Source organism: Pseudorasbora parva, chromosome 1, assembly GCF_024679245.1.
Source record: "Pseudorasbora parva isolate DD20220531a chromosome 1, ASM2467924v1, whole genome shotgun sequence".
In the NCBI taxonomy this organism is placed as follows: Eukaryota; Metazoa; Chordata; class Actinopteri; order Cypriniformes; family Gobionidae; genus Pseudorasbora; species Pseudorasbora parva.
Genome location: NC_090172.1, coordinates 22736060 through 22760882, shown reverse-complemented (window position 1 = coordinate 22760882; position 24823 = coordinate 22736060). Strand labels below are relative to the sequence as shown.

At 39.6% G+C, this 24823-nt stretch overlaps 1 protein-coding gene across 1 annotated transcript in view; it reads right to left on the bottom strand.

The window, feature by feature from the left end:
• adam19a (ADAM metallopeptidase domain 19a) overlaps window positions 1-20676 on the bottom strand; it is a 151710-nt gene extending 131034 nt beyond the window's left edge. The window contains exon 1 of the mRNA XM_067436254.1: window positions 20322-20676. Coding sequence (XP_067292355.1) covers window positions 20322-20445 — 124 coding nt within the window. The 5' untranslated portion in view covers window positions 20446-20676. The remainder of the gene's footprint in view (window positions 1-20321) is intronic.
• Window positions 20677-24823: the final 4147 nt, after the last annotated feature.

The window sequence follows — 24823 nt, the reverse complement described above, 5'->3', positions numbered from 1 at the left end:
AAATTGCACCAGATATTTGAAAAGCAGGTTACACACACACTGTGTCATAAGACGCCTAATGAGTGTAATCCAGACATCCAACAAAGATGTAAGGAGGCACATAAGATCCATAAAGCAGCATTGCTGTTAGGATTACATATCGATCACTCTGAGAGGACCGAATACAAATAGAGAGAAAAACAGATAAGATTGTTATGATTTCCTGTCACAACTAAGAGAGATATAGAACGGGAGAAACAGATGAAATGAGTATTTAAAATGTAGAGAGCAATATGGGTAGCCGACCTACTGCAATTTAATAACCACAAATGAAATTGCTTTAACATACAATATTGAAATGCAGTGACAATGCATTTTGCATTATTTTTGCTCAAAAACAAAAAGATTAAAGCAGAAGTATCAAATGTTTTTAAGGGGGGGGGGGGCACTCAGTTTCAGTCAATCTCATGTCAATCTTGAGTACCTATAGAGTAGTATTGCATCCTTTATATCTCTGAAAAGTCTTTAGTTTTATTATATTCATAAAAGAAAGATAGGTACCGAGTCTTTCCGGAAAAAAAAAAAACGAGCGGCTGGAGGCGTATCGTGTGGGCGGAGCTAAAGAATAACCAGCAAGCAGCTACTGCACGAGAGCTTCTGAAAGCTGTGACATCGTCATGTGTAAAATAAGAAAACATTACCCTAATAAACCAATCAGATTCAACTAATACATGTATGATCCAGGAGGCTGAAATAAATTCAACAGGAGAAGCACCAACATCAGGACGTCTGTCTCTGTGGTATGTACTGTATTTAGTGGCCTGTCAACATTTGCGTTTGTTTACTTGTGGTTTATGAGGATATGATTTGGTTTATGGACTATTGTATGTGACTAAACCTTAGCAGTAGCAAGCAAAACGGTTTTGCATGTCAGATAAAAAAAACAATGGAGTGATGTTAGTGCATTTGAATGAAGAAGCACGCTTTGTGCGAACGTCTCCTAGGTTTATGTTTGGGTGGTTTCCAATAAACAAACTGACACCTATAGTGGTCAGCTAAACAAATGTATTTAAACACACACCATAGATCACGTTCCATTGATAAATTAACTAACGTTATACACGATCGTGTTGTTTACTGATGTTAACTTATGCGACGATAGCCAACAGCATAGACATTTGAAGCAGTTTTACCCACCGACTGCTTCCAAAGCAGAACTGAACCTTTATCGCTGGGACCGCTGAGTTAAAAACACACTTCTTTGGTAACATTGTTGATTTCGTGAAGTCCTGTGACAGCTGTGACCGTGGAGATGCACTTTTGCGATGCGACTGAAGCGTGATGTTGTGACGCTTCTCGTCATTTCTGCGCTCAAATCAGTTCTAATGCAGCGCTGCCTTCCCGGAATGCTATGCAGGCGCGTTAAAGACGCTTGATGTCACCCATAGGAATAAAGTGTTGCGGGGACGAGTGGATCTGCACCTTGAGAGCAGTGTTTATGGGCGTGCATTTTCTCTTGCGCTGATCACATACACGCACCCTTCCGGAAGAAAAGCCTGTACAGCCCATACAAGGACATTCCGACCCGTTGACGTCAAGCGGACCCATACTCGAAAAAAACTCTCCGAAACTTGTGAGAAGCCGGAAGGAGTATTTTTGACACAGAAATAATCCATCAAACGTCCAACTTAGTTTTTGAAACTTTGTCTATGTTTAGGATGGGAATCCAAGTCTTTAACAGTGTAAAAAGCTCAGTATGCATGAAACAGCATTTCACCCCCCCCCCTTTAATATTTTGCTATTTCAGCTTTCTATTCAATAAATATGTAATTTGTAGGTTGACTTCTCCAAAAAAAGTGTAAACACTGGTAACATAAAACATTATGTTCTTGCCTTTAATGGGTTTAAATGGACCATATCAGTCTAACACAGCAGCTGGCTGAGTAGACATCTGATGATTTCTACAGACACCACAGCCATCATCTTTGTGATTGACCAATTTGTCGACCATCGCTGAGAGACGGAGACTAAAAAACATGTCAATATCAGATTGACAGGAAGCATCTGCAATTTAGTAAGTCCAAAGCACTCTAAAACATGCTGCATGGCGCATTTGGCGGACTACTATTGTGTATGTGTGTGTGTGAGATAAGCTGGCACAAGATTGAATGTTGCTTCTGTGTGGGGGATCTCTTCTCTGAATTGTGCCTGGTGCGTCGTGTGTGTGTGTGTGAGAGAGAGGAGACAGAAAGAAAGAGAGATAGAGCGGTTTGAATGGAACTGTTTCTATCACCGTTTCCAGGGTTCCGTTTTAAACCAACTGCAATCACTAAGCGCTACAGGGACCGGGCGTCTTCAGTGACAGCTCTAAACAACACAGGCAAACTCCTCCCTTACCTTCCAACTAACAACTCTGCCACGCTACCATCTCTGTCTTTAGCTTTTTGTCTCTATGATTCACTCTCTGATTACTTTTGTCTCTTTGTCTCTTTTCTTATCTCTCTGTCTCTTTCTCTCACACACACTATCTATCACGCTCATTATATAGCACATAAGAATGTCAATTTATAATGCAATCTGACTCATACGGCCTTCCATATTTTTTGTTCAAATGCCACGAGCGCTGATTGCGTAGGAGTGCACTAAAGTCCCCTCGCATTTCCAACTGTTCTGTGATACACTGAAGCACAGTCTTTTTCAAAGAAAGAAAAGTTTATGACTAGTCAATGCACAATGGACACAAAGTATACAAGCACTGTTTGAAATGCTAGAATCATATACAATACACTTTAGCATACTTTTCAAAAGAGTACTTATGGTAATTAAAAGAATATACTTAAGGGCAACATGAATGTAATATTTGACACTTAACTGCATGTTATGTACAATTGAATTAAATCTGTTATAGTTCACATTTATGTTAAATGCAGTTAGTTAACCTTAAGAGTGCTTTTTTTGACCTACTTAAAGGGTTAGTTCACCCAAAAATGTTTTAAAATTGTCATTAATGACTCACCCTAATGTCGTTCCACACCCGTAAGACATCCGTTCATCTTCGGAACACAGTTTAAGATATTTTATATTTAGTCCAAGTGTATGCACACTATACTGTCCATGTCCATAAAAAGAATAAAAACATGATCAAAGTAGTCCATATGTGGCATCATTTGGTTAATTAGAATCTCTTGAAGCATCGAAAATACATTTTGGTCAAAAAATAACAAAAACTACAACTTTATTCAGCATTGTCTTCTCTTCCAGGTTTGTTTTCAATCCTCAAATAAAGATTCAAACGGTGATCCTCTGATTCATGATTCGGATCGCGTGTCAAACTGCCAAACTGCTGACATTGGCAGCGTGAATCAGGAATCAATACGCTGATTCATAACTGTTCAAATCTTTATTTGAGGATTAAAAACCTGGAAGTGAAGACAATGCTGAATAAAGTCGTAGTTTTTGTTATTTTTGGATCAAAATATATTTTCGATGCTTCAAGGGATTCTAACTAACCAACTGATGTCACATATCGACTACTTTGATGATGTTTTTATTCCCTTTCTGGATATGGACAGTATAGTGTGCATACACTTAGATATGCTGAAGATTTGATTTTTTAAGATTTTTTTAATGAAGATTAAAAAAGATCTTGATGATTTTTAATGAAGATTTTTAAAGATGAAGATTTTTAACTTCAACCGTTGCTGTGTGCCAGTCATATAATGGTGTAAATAGGTAACAATTCTTTATGAAAGTCTATTTAAAAATGAAACTATCTTTGCTTATCAACAGGTGCTTCCTGGACATCAATCCTGAAAGAGGCTCAAAGACCAAGAAGTGAACAACAATGAACCCTCAAGTGAGCAGGAGCACCCTTTTGAGGAAGCTGACTTTGAGTGGGCATCATAGTTTTTTTTGTGTGTTTTTTTTGCAGCGGTAGTTGTCAGGCTCCGTTTTGAGTAGCCTTGTTTTTTTTTGTAATTTTTTGTAACTTTGCACTACAAGATTTTTACACAATGCTGTTGTGTGTGGACTCATTGTAATGTTTGAGACTGAGAGGAGCGTCTGACCCCTTTACGACATGAAGTTCTTGGCATCTTCTGTACATTGAAAAATATTTATTTGTTAATAAATGTGCCATTGGGCTAACGTTGACTTTACCTCAGAGTTGTTTGTTGGGGGGATGGGGTTAATTGTACAATGAATGTAAATTCAAGGTAAATGGAAGCTTCATCTGCATTACTTTTACATTATTGGACAATTGTAGCATGACTTCCACAGTATACATTGTAAATTCACAGTAAATTATGGTCAACTTGTACATTATCTTCACAGTACACACTGTAAAAGTACAGGGCCATGTTCTAATGATATACAGCAAAAGATTGTAATTCCCCAGTAATGTACTGTAATATCACAGTAATTGGTTTGTCATTGAAGCTGTGAAGTTACAGTATACAGCTGTGCTTTTACAACAATACATTGTAATATCACAGATAAAAAAATTACAGTAAATTGCTGTGAGTACATTTCACAGTATATTGCTGTAATCCTTACTGTGAAAGTCATGCAAAATGTATCGAATTATTTATTGTAAATTTTACAACGAAAAATGTTGCAGTACAGTTTTCTACAATCTTGTTTCTTTAGTCTTCCAGCAACCCTGCAGTCTGAACCACTGTAGTCGATCCACCCTTACATTTACATGAACTTTAGTCAATGCATCAAAGTCTTTAATGCTTCTTTTTAGCATGAAAAAAAATTATGATTTAAAAATAAACTTTAGAGTAACACTTAATTTGACATTATTACAAGTTCTCAAATGTTTTAAAAAATACTCATGAAAGCATCTTTAAGTACACTTGTGACTTTTTATTTCATTAATATTAGATTAACTGCAAGTACAGTTTAAGTACACTTCTTTTTCACAAGATTTTCAAGCAGTAAAACCTGGTAACAGAATTAGAAATATATGTGGTATTTAAGAAGACCCAGATGATTTATAATGACGTGCACTGGGTCTACTGCTTGAGAAAAGAAGATGACGTTATAATAATATGCCACAAAAGTCGCTTTCACAAGGAAAAACAACCATTATCTATTGTGTGAGCCAATTTATGAAAGTCATTATCTTGATAGAGAAACTGTAGTCCAGGGACTAATGGAAAATTCCAGAAACAAGAGGCTTTTTAGACATACTGATGAAACCCAAAGTCATCCATCTTTCTTCTCATTGCATAAACATAAGGCGTATAAATGAATAATGGTGATATAACTAACCCATGCAGCTGTGGCGAGCACAAAGCGCTGTGAGTAGACCACTGCAAAAATGCCTTATTTATACCTCCTGTGTTATTATAAACATATTTCAAATAAATATACAATGCATGAAACCTCGAAGAGAAGAGTTCTATTTTTTACTTCAGTTTGTATTTGATTTGATGTAACCATTATTCTATCATAGTATGTGTCATTCTCAACTTTTCAAGCTTTCAAATCCTTCTTCAACAAATACTGCAATACACAGAAAATACGGAAACTGGTCCCCAATCGAAATCTGCCGCTGAACAGTAAGACTTTTTACTGTGCTCACAACGCAACACTATTAAAATTCCTCTTATTATTCTTTTTCTCTACAATTATTTGCAATTAATTCAGCGTGAGCTGCTTAAAGAACAGACCCCTTTCAAACTACATTTCAGTATTTCGCCTGTTATGGGTAAACAAGGTCACACTAACTCTGGTGGAAAAAAAGAAAGAAAAAAAAAGAATTCTCAATTATTTGTACTTTCTGTATTTTTATATGTCACAATTATGACAGTAGGTCCTATCAGTAAACCATCAGGAAAAAATGTGTGAAATGTGTAATGTGTAAAATATGATTTTTTTGTCACACATTTATTAATTCAGGAGAATGCTAAATTGGGAAATGTTTATAAATATTTGAAAAACTGTATAATGTATCTGGTTGACAGGCGAGGAAATGCACATTTTGAATTACAAGTAGACAAGGGAGACACAATCCCGTTTACACCTGCTGTGGTACAGTGTTTAATCTGTCTCTTTTGTCCATTTTCGACCACTTCTTTCCTGATGTCTTTGAGAGGAGGGGTCTTTGGATTTTTTCAAACCTTTCAGTCTAGTGGAGGAAACAAGCATGCACAATTTACAAAAGAACGTGAAACAGAAAAACATACGGAGAACTGCTTTTGTTACTGCTCTGATAGCTAAAAGACCATGCCGAACACTGAGTGCATGTTAGAAATCAGGAATGGTGAGAGAACAGAGACGTTTTCCACCTTCAGACTAAAATGAGGTCTTCCGCTGACAAACTTCAAATCCCGTTTTTTTAGTGCACTTTCCATAATATTTACGCATTATAGTTAGGGATAGTTCACCAAAATGTTTTAATTCATCTACCAAAAATTAAAGGTCATCATTCACTCACCCTCAAGTTGTTCCAAATCTGTATTATTATTTTTCCCCTGCTGAACACAAAAGAAGCTATTTTAAAAAATCTGGGTAACCAAACAATTGGTGGACACCACTGACTTCTATAGTATGGAAAATAAATTACTATTGAAGTCAATGGTGTTCATCAACTCTTTGGTTACTGACAGAGAGGGAAGAAATTAATACAGACTTGGAACAACTTGAGGGTGAGTAAAAGATTCACAAATATTGATTTTCATATTTGGGTGAACTATCCCTGTAAGTCAGTAGGTGGAGAGTAGGCAGTCTTTTGTGGTTGTTTAAATGCACTCACCCACATGAGCGTCTACACTACTAAAGCAATCCCAGACAAAACATTTTCCAGCAAAGCGTTTGTGACTCTGTGAGATTGAAAGTGGACAAGCTCAAAACATTTGAGACCTTGTTTAAACTTGTATTTAGCATTGACCACTTCTTGTGATCGGGTCAATGCAAACGTAGGTGTAAGAGTTTGCGCCCAAATATAACGATAAAGTGTCACCCTTTAGTTTAGGGTCCAATTCTAACTATTTGCTATTAATTACCCTATTAAATACTTTTGCCTCAATAATCCTAATTGCCGCTTATTATTCATAGAGTTAAGTTTAGGTATTGGGTAGGATAAGGGATTTAGAATATGGTCATGCAGAATAAGGGTTAATATGTGCTTTATAAGTACTAAAAACAGCCAATATTCTAGTAATATGCATGCTAATAAGCATGAGAATTTGGACCCTAAACTAAAGTGTTACCCAATAAAGTTTTATGTACATCATATAAGTAATCCTGAAGTCCTTCAAGGCCAGCTCTTCTATGGTCAATATCTGTTTTGAGTTGAATTTTTTTTTCATTAATTAACTTGCATTTTATGAAAAAAGAGGGAGAGAGGGAGAGAGAGAGAGAGAGAGAGAGAGAGAGAGAGAGAGAGAGAGAGAGAGAGAGAGAGAGAGAGAGAGAGAGAGAGAGAGAGAGAGAATGTTACGTTTAGGAAACCAAATGACCAGGTAGAGCAGTCAGTTATAGAGTGTCAGAGACAGATGGATTAGTGCAAGTGCCAAGTTTATTATCAGAGGTTAACGGACACAGGTGATACTTAGATGGATGGTGACACTCGAAGGACGATGGAGATGAAGACGAGGATGATGGTGAAGATGTAGATGACGAAGACGAAGATGGTACAGGTGAAGGCTTCGATGAAGGACAGGTACTCATGGGTGGATCCGTGCAAGACCAGACAGTGAGTGTGAAGGTGAGGAGTGCTTAAGCAGTGATGACTGGTGATGGTGCACAGGTGATCAGAATGCCGGTGATGGGGAACGAGTGGGTGTGGCAGTGTCTGATGGCTGTAAGGGCGTGACAGTACCCCCTACTCCACGGGCGGCTCCTGGCGGCTGGGACGGGCGGAGACGGGGGCTACCACGGCCCAGAGGAGCGGGTCGGTCAGGGTGGTCTTGGTGAAACTGAGTGAGAAGATCAGGGTCCAGCACATCGTTCCTGGAGATCCAGCTACGCTCCTCAGGACCGTAGTCCTCCCAATCTCCCAGGTATTCCATCCGGGAACCCCATCGCCGCGAGTCGTGGATGGCTCTCACCCGGAGGCAGCCGGAGACGGACGTCCCTCGTAAAAAGCCAGACCTTCTGTCCTGGCTGGTACTGCGGCGTGGGTCCGCGTTTGGCGTCAGCATGGTGCTTGTGTCTCCGGACTGCCTGCTGGAGTTGCACGTGCGCTGAGTCCAAGACCCTCTCGCTCTGGTGGAACCAGTAATCTACCGCTGGGACCTCTGAGGGCTCACTCGTCCAGCGGAAGAGCAGTAGCGGTAGAAAAGTAGCCGAGGACACATTGGAACAGGGAAAGCCCTGTGGTGGACTGCTGGAGTGAATTCTGGGCATATTCGGCCCAGGGCAGATAGTGGCTCCACCTCTCCTGATTCTGGTGGCAGTATACCCTCAGGAATCTCCCGATCTCCTGGATCTTCCGTTCAGTCTGGATATTGGTCTGAGGATGGTAACCTGATGAGAGGCTGACTGATACCCCCTAGGAGACAGAAGAAGGACGCTCGGGGATCGGAAGAAGGACCAGCTTACCCTCGGGGAGTCTCCTAGTGGTGTTGGCAATAGCGCAGACGGAACATCCCATGACGAATCGGGAGACGTCCCGAGGCATAGCAGGCCACCAGTAACGGTGGCGAAAGAGCGAGAGGGTCCTTCTCCTGCCTGGGTGTCCAGAGTCCGGTGAAGAATGAGCCAAGTCCAGAAGGGGCAGGTGATGGCGAGGCGGGACATAAAGGCGCCCTTTTGGACCTTCCAGCGGAGCAGGCCGTTGGGCGTTCTCCTGTTGGATCTGCTCGTGGAGCGCCCACTGGATGGGGCTGACAACCATGGCTGGAGGGTGGATGGTTTCAAGGTGCTCTGGCTCAGGGTCGGCTTGGTGGAGACAAGAAAGGGCATCCGCCCGGTTGTTCTGGTTCCCTGAACGGTACGTCACCTTGAAATTGAATCTGGTGAAGAAGAGGGCCTGACGATGATTCAGCTGTTTAGCGTCTCGTAGGTATTCAAGGTTACGATGGTCGGTGATGACTTCAAATGGATGTTCTGCTCCCTCCAGCCAGTGTCTCCATTCTTCTAGGGCGAGTTTGATCGCCAGGAGCTCCCGGTTGCCGATGTCATAATTCTGCCCAGCCGGGGATAGCTTCTTGGAGAAGAAGGCACATGGATGGAGTCGTGAGGGTGTCCCCTGCGGCTGAGACAGAACCGCTCCGAACCCTGTCGATGAAGCGTAGAAGAAACGAAAGATGAACGGAAGATGAGGATTGGGGTGGTCCAGGATCGGAGCGGACTGGAAGGCGTTCTTCAACTGGTAGAAGGCCTCCGTGGCCGATGGAGTCCAGGACAGAGACTTGGACCGGTTCTGGAGCAGGGAGGTGAGTGATGAGCTGAGCAGGCTGTTATTCTTTATGAAGCGGCGGTAGAAGTTGGCGAATCCCAGAAAGCGCTGCAGCTCTTTGATGGTGGTGGGCTGAGGCCAATAGGTGATGGTGTCCACCTTCCTCTGGTCCATCTCAACTCCATGGTTGTCTATGATGTACCCAAGAAACTGGACAGTGGAGAGGTGTAACACACTTCTCGAGCTTGAGATAAAGGTGATGGTCTCGGAGCTTCTGCAGGACTTGACAGACATGCTCCTAATGCTCCCTCAAGTCACTAGAATAGATGAGGATATCGTCGATATAGATGATGACGAACTTGTTTAAGAATTCACAAAATACCTCATTCAAGTCATTTTGGAAGACGGAGGGTGAGTTGGACAGCCCATACGGCATCACCCGATATTCATAGTGACCTGAGGGAGTGATGAAGCCTGTCTTCCACTCGTCTCCCTTGCGAATGCGAATGAGGTTGCAGGCACTTCTGAGATCGAGTTTGGAGAAGAAGGTGGCCCCACGGTGCTGTTCTAGGGTGGATGGGACCAGAGGAAGAGGATAACTAAACTTGACAGTCTGAGAATTAAGGTGACGGTAGTTGATACAAGGCGCAAGCCTCCGTCCATCTTGGCCACGAAGAAAAGCCTTGAAGCGGCAGGGGAGATCAATGGACGGATGAACCCTTGTTGTAGCGCTTCCTGCACGTACTCCTCCATGGGCTTCTGTTCCGGGATGGACAGAGGGTAGGCGTGGCCCTTGGGTAGAGTAGCCCCAGGCAGGAGGTCAATGGTACAGTCCCATGGCCGATGGGGTGGTAGTTTGGTCGCCAACCGCTTACTGAAGACATCCTGGAACGCCCGGAAAGCTGGGGGAATGGCCACGTTGACTTGAGTTCCGGGACTCTCTACTGAGGTGGACTGGACAGGTAATGATGAAGAAACTGACGATGATGATGGACCTTTTCGGCGAGGACGATGAATACAACGATTAAAGCAGTTCTCACCCCATTGCAGGATCTCTCCGGTGGACCAGTGGATATGCGGCTGGTGTAAGATAAGTCAGGGGCGTCCCAGGATGATGTCCGCGGTTGACTCCTCCAGCACCATGAACGTGATGGTTTCCTCATGCAGATGACCAATGTAGTGTAAGTGTGGGGACACGAATGGCAGACACGACCTCGGCCCAGCAGTTTTCTCTGAATGGTGGTGATTCTGAGGTCGATGGGACAACGTTGACGTTGGGCGATTAACTTTTCGAGGGTTTGGCTGATGAAGTTTCCCGCCGACCGATGAGTCGATGAGGGCTTGTGCCTCAACAGATGAGTGAGAATTACAAACAAATACTGCCGTCTTGGTAAGGTTTGCCGTTAAAGGAGGTAATTGGATGGTACTCACCACTGGCCGAGTGGGTCGCAAGGGGCAGGTCGTAATGCCATGTCCATCTCCCCCACAATTCTCTCGCTGTGGAACAGATGTGAGTTCGCTGCCATATACAGAGAACATTGCAAGAGAAATCCGCTGCAATCCTCCGCCGCGCCACTGTAGGTCACTGGTCGGGCCATGGGACATACGCAGGTAGCTGACGAAGTAATGGGTGCCGGTGGTGCAGGTGATGACACGCTAGCTTGAGTAGCGGTGGAGGGAGTGTCATGAACCAGTGAAGACTGTACAGCGTGAACCAGCGTGGTGAAGTGGTCTGCGGTGCGGTCCCTGCCTGTGTCCAAAGAGCTCTGCATTTGGTCTGGTCTTCTGTCAGACACAGACGAGGACACAGATGGATTAGTGCAAGTGCAAAGTTTATTATCAGAGGTAACGGACACAGGTGATACTTAGATGGATGGTGACACTCAGACGAAGGACGATGGAGGTGAAGACGAGGATGATGGTGAAGACGAAGAGGAAGATGATGATAAAGACAAAGATGGTACAGGTGAAGGCTTCGATGAAGGACAGGTAGTCACGGGTGGATCGGTGCAAGACCAGACAGTGAGTGTGAAGGTGAGGAGTGCTTAAGTAGTGATGACTGGTGATGGTGCACAGGTGATCAGAATGCCGGTGATGGGGAATGAGTGGGTATGGCAGTGTCTGATGGCTGTGAGGGTGTGACATAGAGAGTTGCAACCGGACAACAGTGAAAAATACTTGAGCAGAATGAAGTATTTCAGAAAGCTGTCAAAATAAAATAAAAATTCCAACAATTTTTTCTTCTGAAAACTGAAGTTTAATAGTAATATTTGCTTTCTAAAATAGGATCTCATTTCTTGACTTTAATCAAGAATGATTCGAATTTGCATTGATCTTTTTACTCATAAAACTGAAGCACAGAACCCAGCAATATTTCCTATAGGGAATGCAAATAAACTGTATATAGGTTTTATTACTACAGTATGTCACTAGACAGTCTTCTGGTATAAAGTAATAGGAGTATATGGGCTATATGTTCGTCACTGATAATCCAAGTGTAGGTATAAACAAGCCATGAGTACATTTTAACATCAACTTCTCAGCTCGGTAGAATATTTGCTCTTGCTAATAGCTCTTGCCTTTTGTAGATAATATCGCTAGGCTTGTTATAAATGCATTAAAGGTCTGTCACGCAATATGGAGACTGAAGCTCAGCGCAGGTCCCAGAGTCCCCGGTCAAATCTCAGAGAGATGTAGCAACTTCTCCAAACACGCAGCGAGCTCGTGTAGTGGATGTTGGAACAGGACTGTGAACTTGATATCCTGAGACCAACAGCCTGTTTGAGTTTCTTTAAAACACACAGTATTTTAATGACAAAGAAGCGTGCCTGTGATGAAATTTTATGAAGTTAAAAAAGTTAGTGGGTCTTAAATACGTGCACTTTTTGAATGCCGGATAAATATATTTAATGGTAACTGTCATTGAGACTCACATCACATCATTGTTTTAAATAACTGAAATATTTGAACAATGTCTAAGGATCAAATAGATTAGTTTTGTGCTAATCGATTTGGAATTTGGGGTTCTGAAAATGATTAGGCTCCATAAGGATTCTTTTAGTATCAAGAAATACTTGGGGGAAGGGGGGGGAGGGGATATTTCAACAGAACATATAATAGTCAATATTTATAGCCAGTTCAAAAATATGTTTAATACATTCATTACAAATGTATGCTTACACATATAGGCTACAGGGGTTCACTGGCTCCCGAGATCCACTTTCCTGCAGTGTTTAACTCCAAACTTGCCTGCCTGTAACTTTCTAGTAATCATAAAGAACTTATCTGCGTCTGAAATCGCATATTCTCTCTCTCTATATATATAGTACATGTATATATGTATAAAAAGCTTTGTACATCTGTACATACATTCAGGCAAGACAAGAATATTTCTTATTTCTTTAGTTTTGTCCACTGGCTGACTCTCGTAGTTTGAGATAGGATGTTATTTATTTTGGTGCTGTTGCAATCAAGCTTGAGTTTTCTCCTAGAATATGAATTCATTTTTCTGAATTTGGTAATGCAGTAAAATTTGGTTCTAGTTGTTGGAATTTAGTGAAATAGTCTGATCTCATGTTGTGATATACAGCAGGAAGTGTTCTTCTGTCTCCACCTCACTCTGAGAGCACAGGGAACACTTGCAGCTGTTATCTGTCTGTGCCGTCCTCTCTCTATGGCCACAATGTGGTCATTTTTGGACTAAACCAGCTGCCGTAGTCAGCTGTGCTGATATTATGTGCATGACATTAAGTTACCTGATAGATTGTTGGCAAAATTTTCAGAAGATGAGCATGTCAGAGTTAAGAATAATTAACGCACGCTTCCACTTGAAGGGACGAGCGATGTGCGCTCTCGCCGTTTGCGGTGCAATAAAACGTAGTTTTCAAGTCACATCCGTGCTTCATTATAGAAATGTATTGTTTGCATGCTGTGGTAAATACACACAATGTAGTAGATTATGGCCAGGGACAAACCAGCCTGTGCAGTCATCTCTCCATAGTGTTATAGTTTGCTGGCTTTTCCCCTTTTCTGTTGGAATTTTCCCACACGCAAATTCTGACCAATCGAAAAGCAGTTTAGGAAATACGTCATGGCCAATGAGTATGTGTTTGTGTTGTCATGTGCCTCCATTTTGGTTCGTTTCAACTGGTTCAGCAATCCAAAGCAATCAGTGTGGTGTGAAAAGGAACCAAAAAAGCTGCAAAATGCAACAATGTATAATTGTTTGCCTTTGGTTCGGACCAAATTAACCGAATTAGAGATGTTAAAGCACCCTTTCACACAGCTCAGGTATTCTGCTGGTATAGCCTCTTTTCAAGTGTAAACAGAGTTCCATTTTCTTTTGTAATTTAGTGGCTTCTTTCCAATAGGTAATGTAATTTTGTTTTTGTAACTGAATAGTTTGGTTAGGCCAGATAGTCTGCTGTGCTGGAGTGGGTGCAGCTTCAGCACCAGCTGTGAGAGAGTGCTACGGTGCCGGTTCTGCTCCTGACACCGCAGGGCTTCAACCTGCTACGAGCTTGGGTCACTGCACTTTAGGTGATGGTAGTTTCAGAGCTCTCTTTTGGATGCTTATTAATAAGGGGTAAAAAATCCAGCTCTGCATGAGTTTTTTCTGTTGCTCTGTTTACTTTTAGAATGCTTTTACAAATTTGGATTTGCCAAGTTTCAGTTTCTTCTTTTTCCCATTTAGAAAATTATTGTGTTTTAGGGGTCCCCATATCTCGCTGCAAATAGTGCAATCGGTTTAATTACTTTGTTTTTGCTGAAAAAGTATGTTCTATATAGTATGAGTGTGTGTGTAGTATGAATGTAATCTGGACGTACTACATTCACCATGTTCTCATTATTACATGATAGGGTTGCTGCTATAGTCGGTGTTCAGGCACACCCGTTACTACGCTTTCCCACTGTGGCACCACCCCTACTGTTTTGTTTTTTTAATGGGCGGCATTAAAAAAATGAATGGCTCAGTTAATGGGCAGCATTTAATGGTTCTGTTTATGGGTGGCAGTGGCTCAATGGTTCATGTAGGTTGTCTACAAACCAGAAGGTTGGTGGTTCAATCACCGGTTCCACCTGACTTGTGCTGCTTTCCAGTTCGTTTTTACTATCCCCTTCACCCGCTAACGTCCCTCCGTCTCGTTCACTTGGATGTGCGTCATTGCTTACGTTGCATGTTTAAAATATTTAAAATATCAGATTAGTTTGTGGTTTGGTAAATTAAACGCAATATGCGGTGACGTCACAATCGTGTTGCATTGTGGTATATGAAGCTGCCTGAACTATATGAAGTAGCTTCACTCCCTCGGTCAAAATCGAGGGAACAAGGGTCTGCCCATATAAACTTTCATTGTCCACTTCACGAAGTGGAACGCACTTTAAAATGGCGGCGGGGATTCCCCCAAGGGGAAGTGCTTAGTGAAGTTCACAAGTGCGTGTCCAATAGTGGAGTGGAACGCAGCACAAGTGTTGAGGTGTCCATGAGCAAGGCACCTAACCCCAGCTGCTCCTGATGTAGGGATGGCGAAAACTAAATATTTTCTTGACCGATCACCGAGCCTCATTAGCCGGTTGAAACCGGTTAACCGTTTAGTTTAAAATACGCTGCGCTATTTGAAATAACACCCGCAAACGCGTCGCCAAAAAGCTTGTTTGTAATCAACAAACAAATGCCTTAGTTTCGAAATGGTTTGGGTACAAGGTGATCGCATTGAAAATAAAGGCATTTGTCTAGCGTAAGAAGCTCATTTGAAACATTGCCAGGTCTGTTGAAAGCACTATATAAATGCAGTCCATTTACCATAATAGCTAGTTATAAAATAATTTAGTTCTGTTAGAGAACAGACAATTAAAAACTGAACGTGTCTGCTCAATACAGCGTGAGCCGAACAAGAGTCGCACCATATCAGCAGCAGGAGTCGGATTTCATTCATTACAAGAGACTGACAAGATGACGGCGGAAGATTTGGTTTCAAAGCTAAATGTAAAGGCGCCTATTTAAGCAAGTTTGTCATTGTTTTGATGTTGTGTTTTACATTAGGCTAATAGGCTAATGAACCCAAAAAATCAAAATGGTAAATGGACTGCATTTATATAGCGCTTTTAACAGACCCAATGGCCATCCAAAGCGCTTTACATTTTTGCCTCACATTCACCCATTCATACACCGACGGCGATGTCAGCTATGTAAGGCACCATCCAGCTCATCGGGAGCAGCTGGGGTTAGGTGTCTTGCTCAAGGACACCTCGACACTTGGTCAGGTGGAACCGGGGATCGAACCACCAGCCTTTCGGTTTGTAGACAACCTACATGAACCACTGAGCCACTGCTGCCCCAAAACCAAAAGTACATTGCATACGGCTGAACTGTCGTTCATTCACAGCATGGCCACACTGTCATTCATTCACGGCTGCACTGTCATTCAAGGTGTGTGTCCACTGGCACGTTTTCAGTTCATTCCTATGAAATATTTTCATTGAAAACACTCGCACTTCTCCGCACCGTTATGAATGCCAGAGTGGCCATGTGCATTTTACTTTTGGTTTAGAGTTAGCGATTTAAAAGCCCCCGCCGTGTCGATAAACCGGTGGGAAAAGTTCCTCACTGTCACTATCACATGATAGGGTGACATATAGGGTAACTACCTGGTAATAAGCCCAAGGGGGGACACGGGGTATGTTTCTGAGGAACAATGTGGGACACTGCCTGGCACTGCCTGGCACAGCCCCCACCCCACATGCAGACTCACTGACAGTGGTTTACCCATTTCTAGCACATATAACCTTACATGGTATATTAATAATCCCATATTCCCCTAAACATGTGTAATTGCTGATGTATGATCATAAATAGGCCAACCGATGTGTTAAAAAAAAAAAAAAAGATTCATATTTTAATTTTGAACATTCAATGAATTGACAGATGCACTTCCACTTATGATTTACTTAAGCTATTTTATTTATTTTTCATTACAACTTATTTACTTTAAATAAATTATAATATAAATTATAGGACTAACAGAAATTGTAGTTGAACACCACGTACAGGAACAGCTAAAAAAAAAGTCTCACAGCTCACAACTCCAGAGGTTCACGGAACGAAGAGAGGGAGGAAGGATGGTGAACTTGCATGTTAGTATTGAGTCTGTGTCGTTTGACATCGTATTCCTCTCCATGTCCGATTGAGAAAGACCTTTTGCAAAGGTCACAAAAAGCTATCTCGGTATCCCCCTCAACACCTTTCAGTCACAAATATTAATTTTCCCAGTCTTTCTTGTACCCACTCCTTCTCTTTTTAATTGATGATTGCGGTGCCTCAGACTCCATTTTTCAAATTGGAAAGTGCCCATCTAAAAAGTGTGTCTGGTATGCACGTAAGTGCGCTGTCATGACAACAACAAAAAAGTTGACAACAGCAGTTCAACTTAGGGGTGGCCGGGCGGGTGTGGCAACAGTAGCGTGCTGACCAGTCAAGTAATGTTCGTTTTGCTGCCTGGGGCTCGAGGATATAGAGTGACCAACTTTTTTTTTTTTGAGCAAACATTGATTATGTGTGACATGGTCTCAATTTGTGAGACGCATGAATTCGGCTTCAAGCGCTGTGTGCACACGCGCTACGGGTGGTCAGTTTTGCGCTGTCTGACACACACACACACCGAAACGTGCACAAGTCGCCTCGCTGAAAGTACGTGATCGCTTCAGTTTAGTTTCATATCTGCATTACATTTGAAATTACATTTTTTGTTTGTTTACATTGATGTTTAAATTATATTGTCAGATTTGTTACATAATTTTTAGCTAAAATGCTGCTGGTCACTTTCAGAAGTTGTAGCGAGGCTTTCTTTTCCAAGAAAGAATGTGAAACAAATAAATGGTATCATTTTCAGTTTTTTTATTTAATTTAATTATCTAATTACAATATCGTATCGCATATCGAATATTGCATTATTCAACAAGGTATCACATATTGCATTTTTCTTCAATAAGGCACAGCCCTAATGTAAACTTCAGAAAATTAGGTAACCTTGCCTATTCTTTTATGAAAACTGTGTACTATTAAGCCCTTTTACACAACTGGGCATTGAACGAAGAGCTGGACAATATACAAAAACAATCACAACCATCCAAACACCACACTAAAACCACAGTTAAAACAACAGTGGAATAAACCCCTCAGTGTTAGTACACAAACAACTTCTAGTACTCATTGAATGCTAATGTGAGGAGGTATTCCTTAAGCTTGTGTTTAAAACCACAATTTGGGTGCCGATCTGAGAGAAAAGGGTAAGTCATTCCAAATGTTGTAGCTATCGTTATAAAAGCTCAATCTCAACAGTTAAGATCTAGGAATCATCAAATCCAGCTGGTCAGCTGACCTTAAGGACTGTTTGGTTTGTATTTCTTAATCAAGTTCACCCAATACAATGGAGCCATACTATGCAATGATTTATAAAAAATACAAATTTTTTAGTAAGATGGTCTCTCTTATTAATAGTACTGGTCAAAAGCCTTGCAGCAGCATTTTGGACCAATTGTAAGAGGTTAATCAATTATTTATTTATACCGTCATAGCGATTTGCAGTAATCTAACCTTGTAAATACGAAAGCATGAATAACTTTTTCGAGATCACACTTGGACAAAATGGTTTCAACTTTGCAATTAATCTCAAGTGATAAAAACAAGACTTTACCACAGAATAAACCTGTTTCTCAAACTTAAGATCACTGTCAAAAAGAACTCTAATTTTACACTAATGCTTTACAGAAAGAGGCTAGACCGCCCAGATCAGCAAAGTTATTTGGGACTCCAAACCACTCAACCTCAGTTTTTTCTTCAATCAGTTTAAAAATGTTTTAAGTTAGCCATGATTTGATATCATGTATACAGTCCCACAACGACTCTGTTTGCTTCTTACTGTTCTTTTTCAGCAGAAGATAGAGATATCATCTGCATAGAAGTGAAAAAAGATTCCATGCTTGCTAAACTGACACATGGGGTAACATTTACAAAGAAAACAAAATTGTGCAGAGAATGGAGCCCTGTTGAACCCCATCAAAGAGACAACTTGTGAATTGAGCAACATTTACAGAAAAAGTTCTGTTATGTGACATACCACGTATTATATTGTAGGGAAGTGTGTGATTTCGGATGCAGCCCTTGATTAGCGGGTTGAGATGTATTTGATTAAAGTTAGAGCTAAAAATTGGGTGTATCTCAATCAGAGCCCTAGCTCCTGAGCTTGCGAATCAGTATATTGTGTACACGAGTTTGGGCACTGGTAAGGACATTAAACGACACTGACTCACTACACATTGGGACACTGATCCCTATTTCCGGCGACGTGACAACATCCTCATTGTACAACATCATTACTGGTTATGAACATTTATAAGTACATTATGATAAATCATATTGTGTTACATATACCCGCAAACATTGCAGATGTAAATTAATTATTAATGTTAGCTATATTGTGTTTAGTGCCCTGACTACTGAACTAAGAAGCTGATTGAGACACACCCGGTGTGTTATCACTTTTTAGCATAATGCTAAAGTATTACTGGCGGCACCGTGGCTTAGCGGGTAGCACTGTTGTCTCACAGCAAGGAGTTCCTCGGTTCAAGCCAGGAGGCCTTTCACGTATGTTGCATGTTTTCCCGGTTTCCTCCCCCGCAATCTAAAAACCTGCAGTAAAGGTGAATTGGAAACACTAATTGGAGGCCATTGGTGTGAATGTCCCAAGCCATGTAATGGGGAGGGATGGAGAAAGATTTAGCTATAGCTACCCAAAAAAAAAAATCAAATCATAACCAAAGAAAAAGAGATTGTCCATAGGCTATAATATTTGTCTGAGTCTGACATGACTGAAATATTTAATGAATGTTGATGGTACCAATAATTTAACCAATAATAGGCTCTTTTTTTTAGAATGTCCAATTTATTAATTTAAAAAAACATTAAACATGATTACATAAACATGATTACAACAAAAATCCTGTTTATCTCCAACTAGGCTACACGTTGTCATAACAGTAATCTTATTCAGCTATCTCTAACATGACCAAAGTAATTTGCAATATATTGCAGATTAATTCAGTAATAACTCCAAATGTTTTGTATAGTGAATGCCAAAATAAATCGACTCATTCAAGAATAATTCATTCATCAACCGTCACACAATATTTTTAAATTTCCCTCTAGTCTAGTTATGTCGCCTATCTTTTTGATTCATTAAAAATAAATAAAAACAATAATAAAAAGAACTGATTTATGGGAGTCATTCATTTGGAATTCGGATTAGCTACACCGGTTGCGCTGCATGTTTTTGATTCACAAAAAGAACCGGTTCATAAGACTCACTCGTTTGGGAATCTAACTACACTGATCACGCTGAATGTTTTTCCTCCTTCTTTTTTCACTTAAAATAATCTACTGATTGAGCCATTTGTTATAGAATGGCGCTGAGCTTCACACTGTATAGATTTAGCCTATTGGTGCACTGAACTTGAAAAAAATTATCCTAGTGTGAAACTGTAGTTGGTTCTCGGTCACTATAACCCTGCTTTTAAATGTCTTTGTAACAGTCGTTCTGCTTTGTAGGCTGAAAGAGAATGTTATACTACAAGCTATAGATTGTCAAATTTTCTCATTCGCCTTGCATTGTTGAGGTCAATCTAAGGTGCATTCACATTTGATTAGAGTCAGTTATATTAAGATGAGAATAAAGTAGCAGTCTTTATGCATTGCAGTAGCCTACTCCACGCTATCCTTATATGGAAGGGGAATCACTGATGAATTGCTGCTCAAAAGCTTTTGTTTACACTGTAACCTAAGCAGAAATATGTATATATGCATCAAATCTACACTTTTTTGAAGCGATTTAAATGCGTCTTCCCAGCAAAACAACTTCTTCGTGGATGCGCGCAACTGGTTGATAAAGGAGAACAACTTTCCAAGTAGGTTCTGGGTAAGAAAGCGCTGTCTTACCTTCCTCCCGAGGATTTCCGCCTACAATTTCCAGTAAACCGTTAAACAGAAAAAGCGACAGCATTAACAGCACATATCGTGTCGATGAAATGTGTCCGTTTTTCTGTCTGTGTTTGGTATACATCCCTGTGGAGGTCGGTGCTGTTCTCCGTCTCGCCCCGCGCTGAATTTACTCGCCAGCGTGAGAGGAAACCAGAAGAAATAGATGTAATTGAGTCAGCTAGGCTCTGCCCTCTCGATTTGCGTGAGCCATTATATGTTCGTAAACTCTATAGGAGCACACAAGCACGGCTGAAAGGATGAGAATCGTGAAGCCTTGGGCATTTGAAAGCACGCGCACATGCCAGGGCTGTCCTCCGGGCATAGTGAATTTCTGACTCATTGATCACTGTATTCAGCAGACCCCATGCTGAGGAAGAAAAAAAAAAACACTGCTTAAACCACACTTAGCTGATCTGAAATGGTCAGGCTCGTTGACTTATGGTGAATGTGAAAGCTAGTTGCAGCCACATAATAGCTAATACATATTCTTTGGTAAATCAGAATTAGAACATCAAACCGAGATGAAGTCATAATTATGACATAAAAAGTAAGATTGTGAGACAAAAAGTCATATTTATGAGTTGAAACGACGACATAAAGTTGAAATTATGAGATAATCAGTCATAATTAGATTGTGAATTAAGTTATGGCAAAATTGCATGATTGTGAGGTCATTATTAGATGCATTATTTGAGTTAGAATGTCATAATGTTGACTTTTTACCTCAATATCATAATTTAGAGTTTTTTTTTTAAATCTCATAATTATGATTTATCAAAGCTTAGTATTTTGGTGGATCCCTTTCAAAATGAAAATATATTTACCAATATATTGCTTGAAATATATTATTGTAAATACATGGATAATATATTGAAGGTATTATACAATATATATATATATATATATATATATATATATATATATATATATATATATATATATATATATATTGTAATATATTGTATATTGTAATATATTATGTTATATTACAATATACATATATATATATATATATATATATATATATATATATATATATATATATATATATACATATATATATATACATGTATATATATATATATATATATATATATATATATATATATATACATATATATATACATGTATATATATATATATATATATATATATATATATATATATATGTATATATATATATATATATATATATATATATATATATATATATATATATATATATATATATATATATATATATATATATATATATATATATATTGTATATTGTAATATATTATGTATATTGTAATATATATATATATATATATTGCAAAATATATAAATGATTGCCACTTTCAATAAATTGCAATATTTTGGAAAATATAAATATTATGTGAATATATTGCCTAATGATATTTTCCAATATACTGCAATATATTTTTGTTTCGTGTAAGGGATATATATATATATATATATAAGTAGCCTACTTTATTTTCCATTACCTAATCTAAAGTGAGAGCTATTTACAGTTAATATATTACCAAGTATAGAAACATCATCTAACTCTTTACATACAAGCTGATTTAATAATCATGATTTTATTAATTACGGTCAAGGAATAAAGAACTCACTATAGCCCATTAATATATTAACAATGTACTACAGACTACACTATATTACAAATCATTTGTAAATTATTGCATTTATAAATTTACTGATCATTTTACAAATTATTTGTAATTATACTATATACTTATTAAATGATGCCAAATTACTAAGATTACTAACATTTCTTTACAGTTCTGCATAAACCATTTTAGAGCTTATGCTGGTTTAAGTTTAAGCTTTTTATTTCCAGCAGGCACATAACAACATTGCGATCCAAAATGTAATGCTGGCAGTGGGCTGTGGGCTTGAAACAATGGATCTTCTAAATGGATCCTGCAGGATGGGGTTTCTGTGACTATCATTTCTCAGTCATCGGGAAATGTTAATGCCATTCTGTTTTAAACACTGCAATACCATCAAAGCAAGCATACAAATGGTTTACAACACACTCACAATAGTTCTCTTACAACTTTGTCGTAAAAGAGACTGTGTAGAGCCAACCAGTCATGTAATTCAGACTGTGGGAGTTAAAGCTTTGGCCAGCTGCCTGCAGTTCCTTGCTTAAAGAAACATACAATGGTGTAATATATACTTTTGGCTCCGCAGGGCCATATGCTCTGCCACGTAAGCTTTGGGAGCACAAAACAAGTCGCAGAACTGAATCAAACGGTTAAAAGGGTCAAAAGTTAATGCACATAACAGAATGTATGTGGAGAGTGGCGTGCCGTGAAATGGCTCCTTGCTTCCCCACATCACAAAGACTCTTTGGATTATAATGCACTTATATAATACACCATGTGCAAGTGGGTTTGACTCAGAACAGTGAACACTTTTGAGCAACATCCCATCTCCTGTGGTCATGCCACAGTACACAAGATACCTAAGCCCAATGAAGCTACATGATAAATATTGAATTTGCAGACAGATGATAAATGATTTATTCTTGACCCTCCCTGAGTTGTCTTTTGTAAACTTCTTTTTGGATGGATTGTTTAATGGAAGAGGTCTGGTGAAATAGATCTGAAATTAGAGCAGTAAATCTTCCCAACAGGTAATTTGGCTATCGGTCTGTCAGAAGTGAGATGGGATATAATCTTCTGCCCCCGACTCTCTGGCGCACTTCAGCTCGGTCTTAAAAGGCTGGTGGGTTTGCTCAATAATCAGAGAGGGCTTTAATCATGACTCAATGGGGACGTCTTGATGACCCGTAAACCAGAGCTCCACATGTAAATGAGTGCAAATAACCAACATGTAGCTCTGAAGGTCCTTGCACAGAAAGTCCAAATGAGCCATGCTGTTTCCTGATTACCATGTAAATGCGAACTATTAAGCAAAAGGTGTAAAATTATTGTTTTTGTTCTGACTATATTATATAAGTGAATCCTCATTAATCTGACTGCAGATAGAACGGATGATCAGGTAATGCATAATGAAAACTTTTTGAATAAAACATGTTTTGAGTTTTATACCTAGCAGATCACTTAAGTTTTCAGTTGTCACAATGACAATTATTAGTGGGATAGTTCACCTAAAAATGTAAACTCTTTCACCATTTACTCACTCTCACTGTTGTTCCAAACCTGTAGGACTTTTGTTAACCTCTTTTGAGGAACCTCTTTAACCGTTTGAACCTAAAAAAAACCCCTCTATTTTTGTTAACCTCTTTTGTTCCTTTCTTCTGAGGAACCCAAAAGAAGACATTTTATCAGTTTTCGCTATAGCTTATGGAAAAAATAAATAAATAATATTTTATTTTATTTTTGACAGAAAAAGAGTCATATAGGTTTGGAATGATGACATGACAGTGAATAAATGACATACGAATATACATTTTTGGATGAATTGTCCCTTTATTATAGACTTTTCACCACACACACACACACACACACACACACACACACACACACACACACACACACACACACACACACACACCACAACTAATATAACAAATAAATTGTATAAAAGCATAATTAATGACAAATCGCCCCAACCTGACATTTATGAAAACTCTACAGCACACACATAAAATCTTAAAGGGGTATAGCTTTCAGCACTGGGAAGATTAATGTGTATTTAAACTGGGTCATTTAGGTAGTACAAATGTGAAATTATTTTTTGAAATTGTTGCCGTCGAGACTGAGAAAAGTCAGAAAATGTATTTTTTTGGCTCGTGTGGATGAAAGACAACAACTCCCAGAATGCATTTGCTTTGCTGCCCTACAAAAGTCATCTACTGGATTACTGGATCACTTGCCCACTGGCAACGCAATTTTCATAAAATCTTTTTCCGGTAGTTCAGTTAGAGAACAGACACTAGGTTACAATTAAAAACTGAACGTGTCTGTTCAATACTTTATATATATATTTTTTACGGTCTATGGCTCAATATATCTTTCAACGACGCCACAAACACAGCAGGAATAAGATTACATTCATATAGAGCTGAGGTAGGCTAAGCAGTAAGCACGCATGGCATAGAATACATTCACAATGCGTGTTCAGTTCATGCCTTGGAAGCAACTTTCATAGGATTAATTAAAAAAGTTGAAACACTCACTTTCCTCCGCACTGCTCCGTTTACATGAATGCCCGCGGCTTTCCAAGCTGAGCTCTGTGAGTGCGATCCATAGACCGTAAAGAAAATCCCACCGCCCATGCGCGGTTTGAAAACATGTGGAAATAGTTCCCTCTACTGCCCTGGCCATGACCTGGCATGTAGTCTTTAGCCAATCTGACCAAAAAATTCTACATTGACGCAAAATGACGAAATAAATCATAAATATCTTGTCTCAGGGAGATTAATTAACTCATCAGTTAATTCAGATGTTCTTATTTATTCAATATCTCTTATAAAATATGATAAA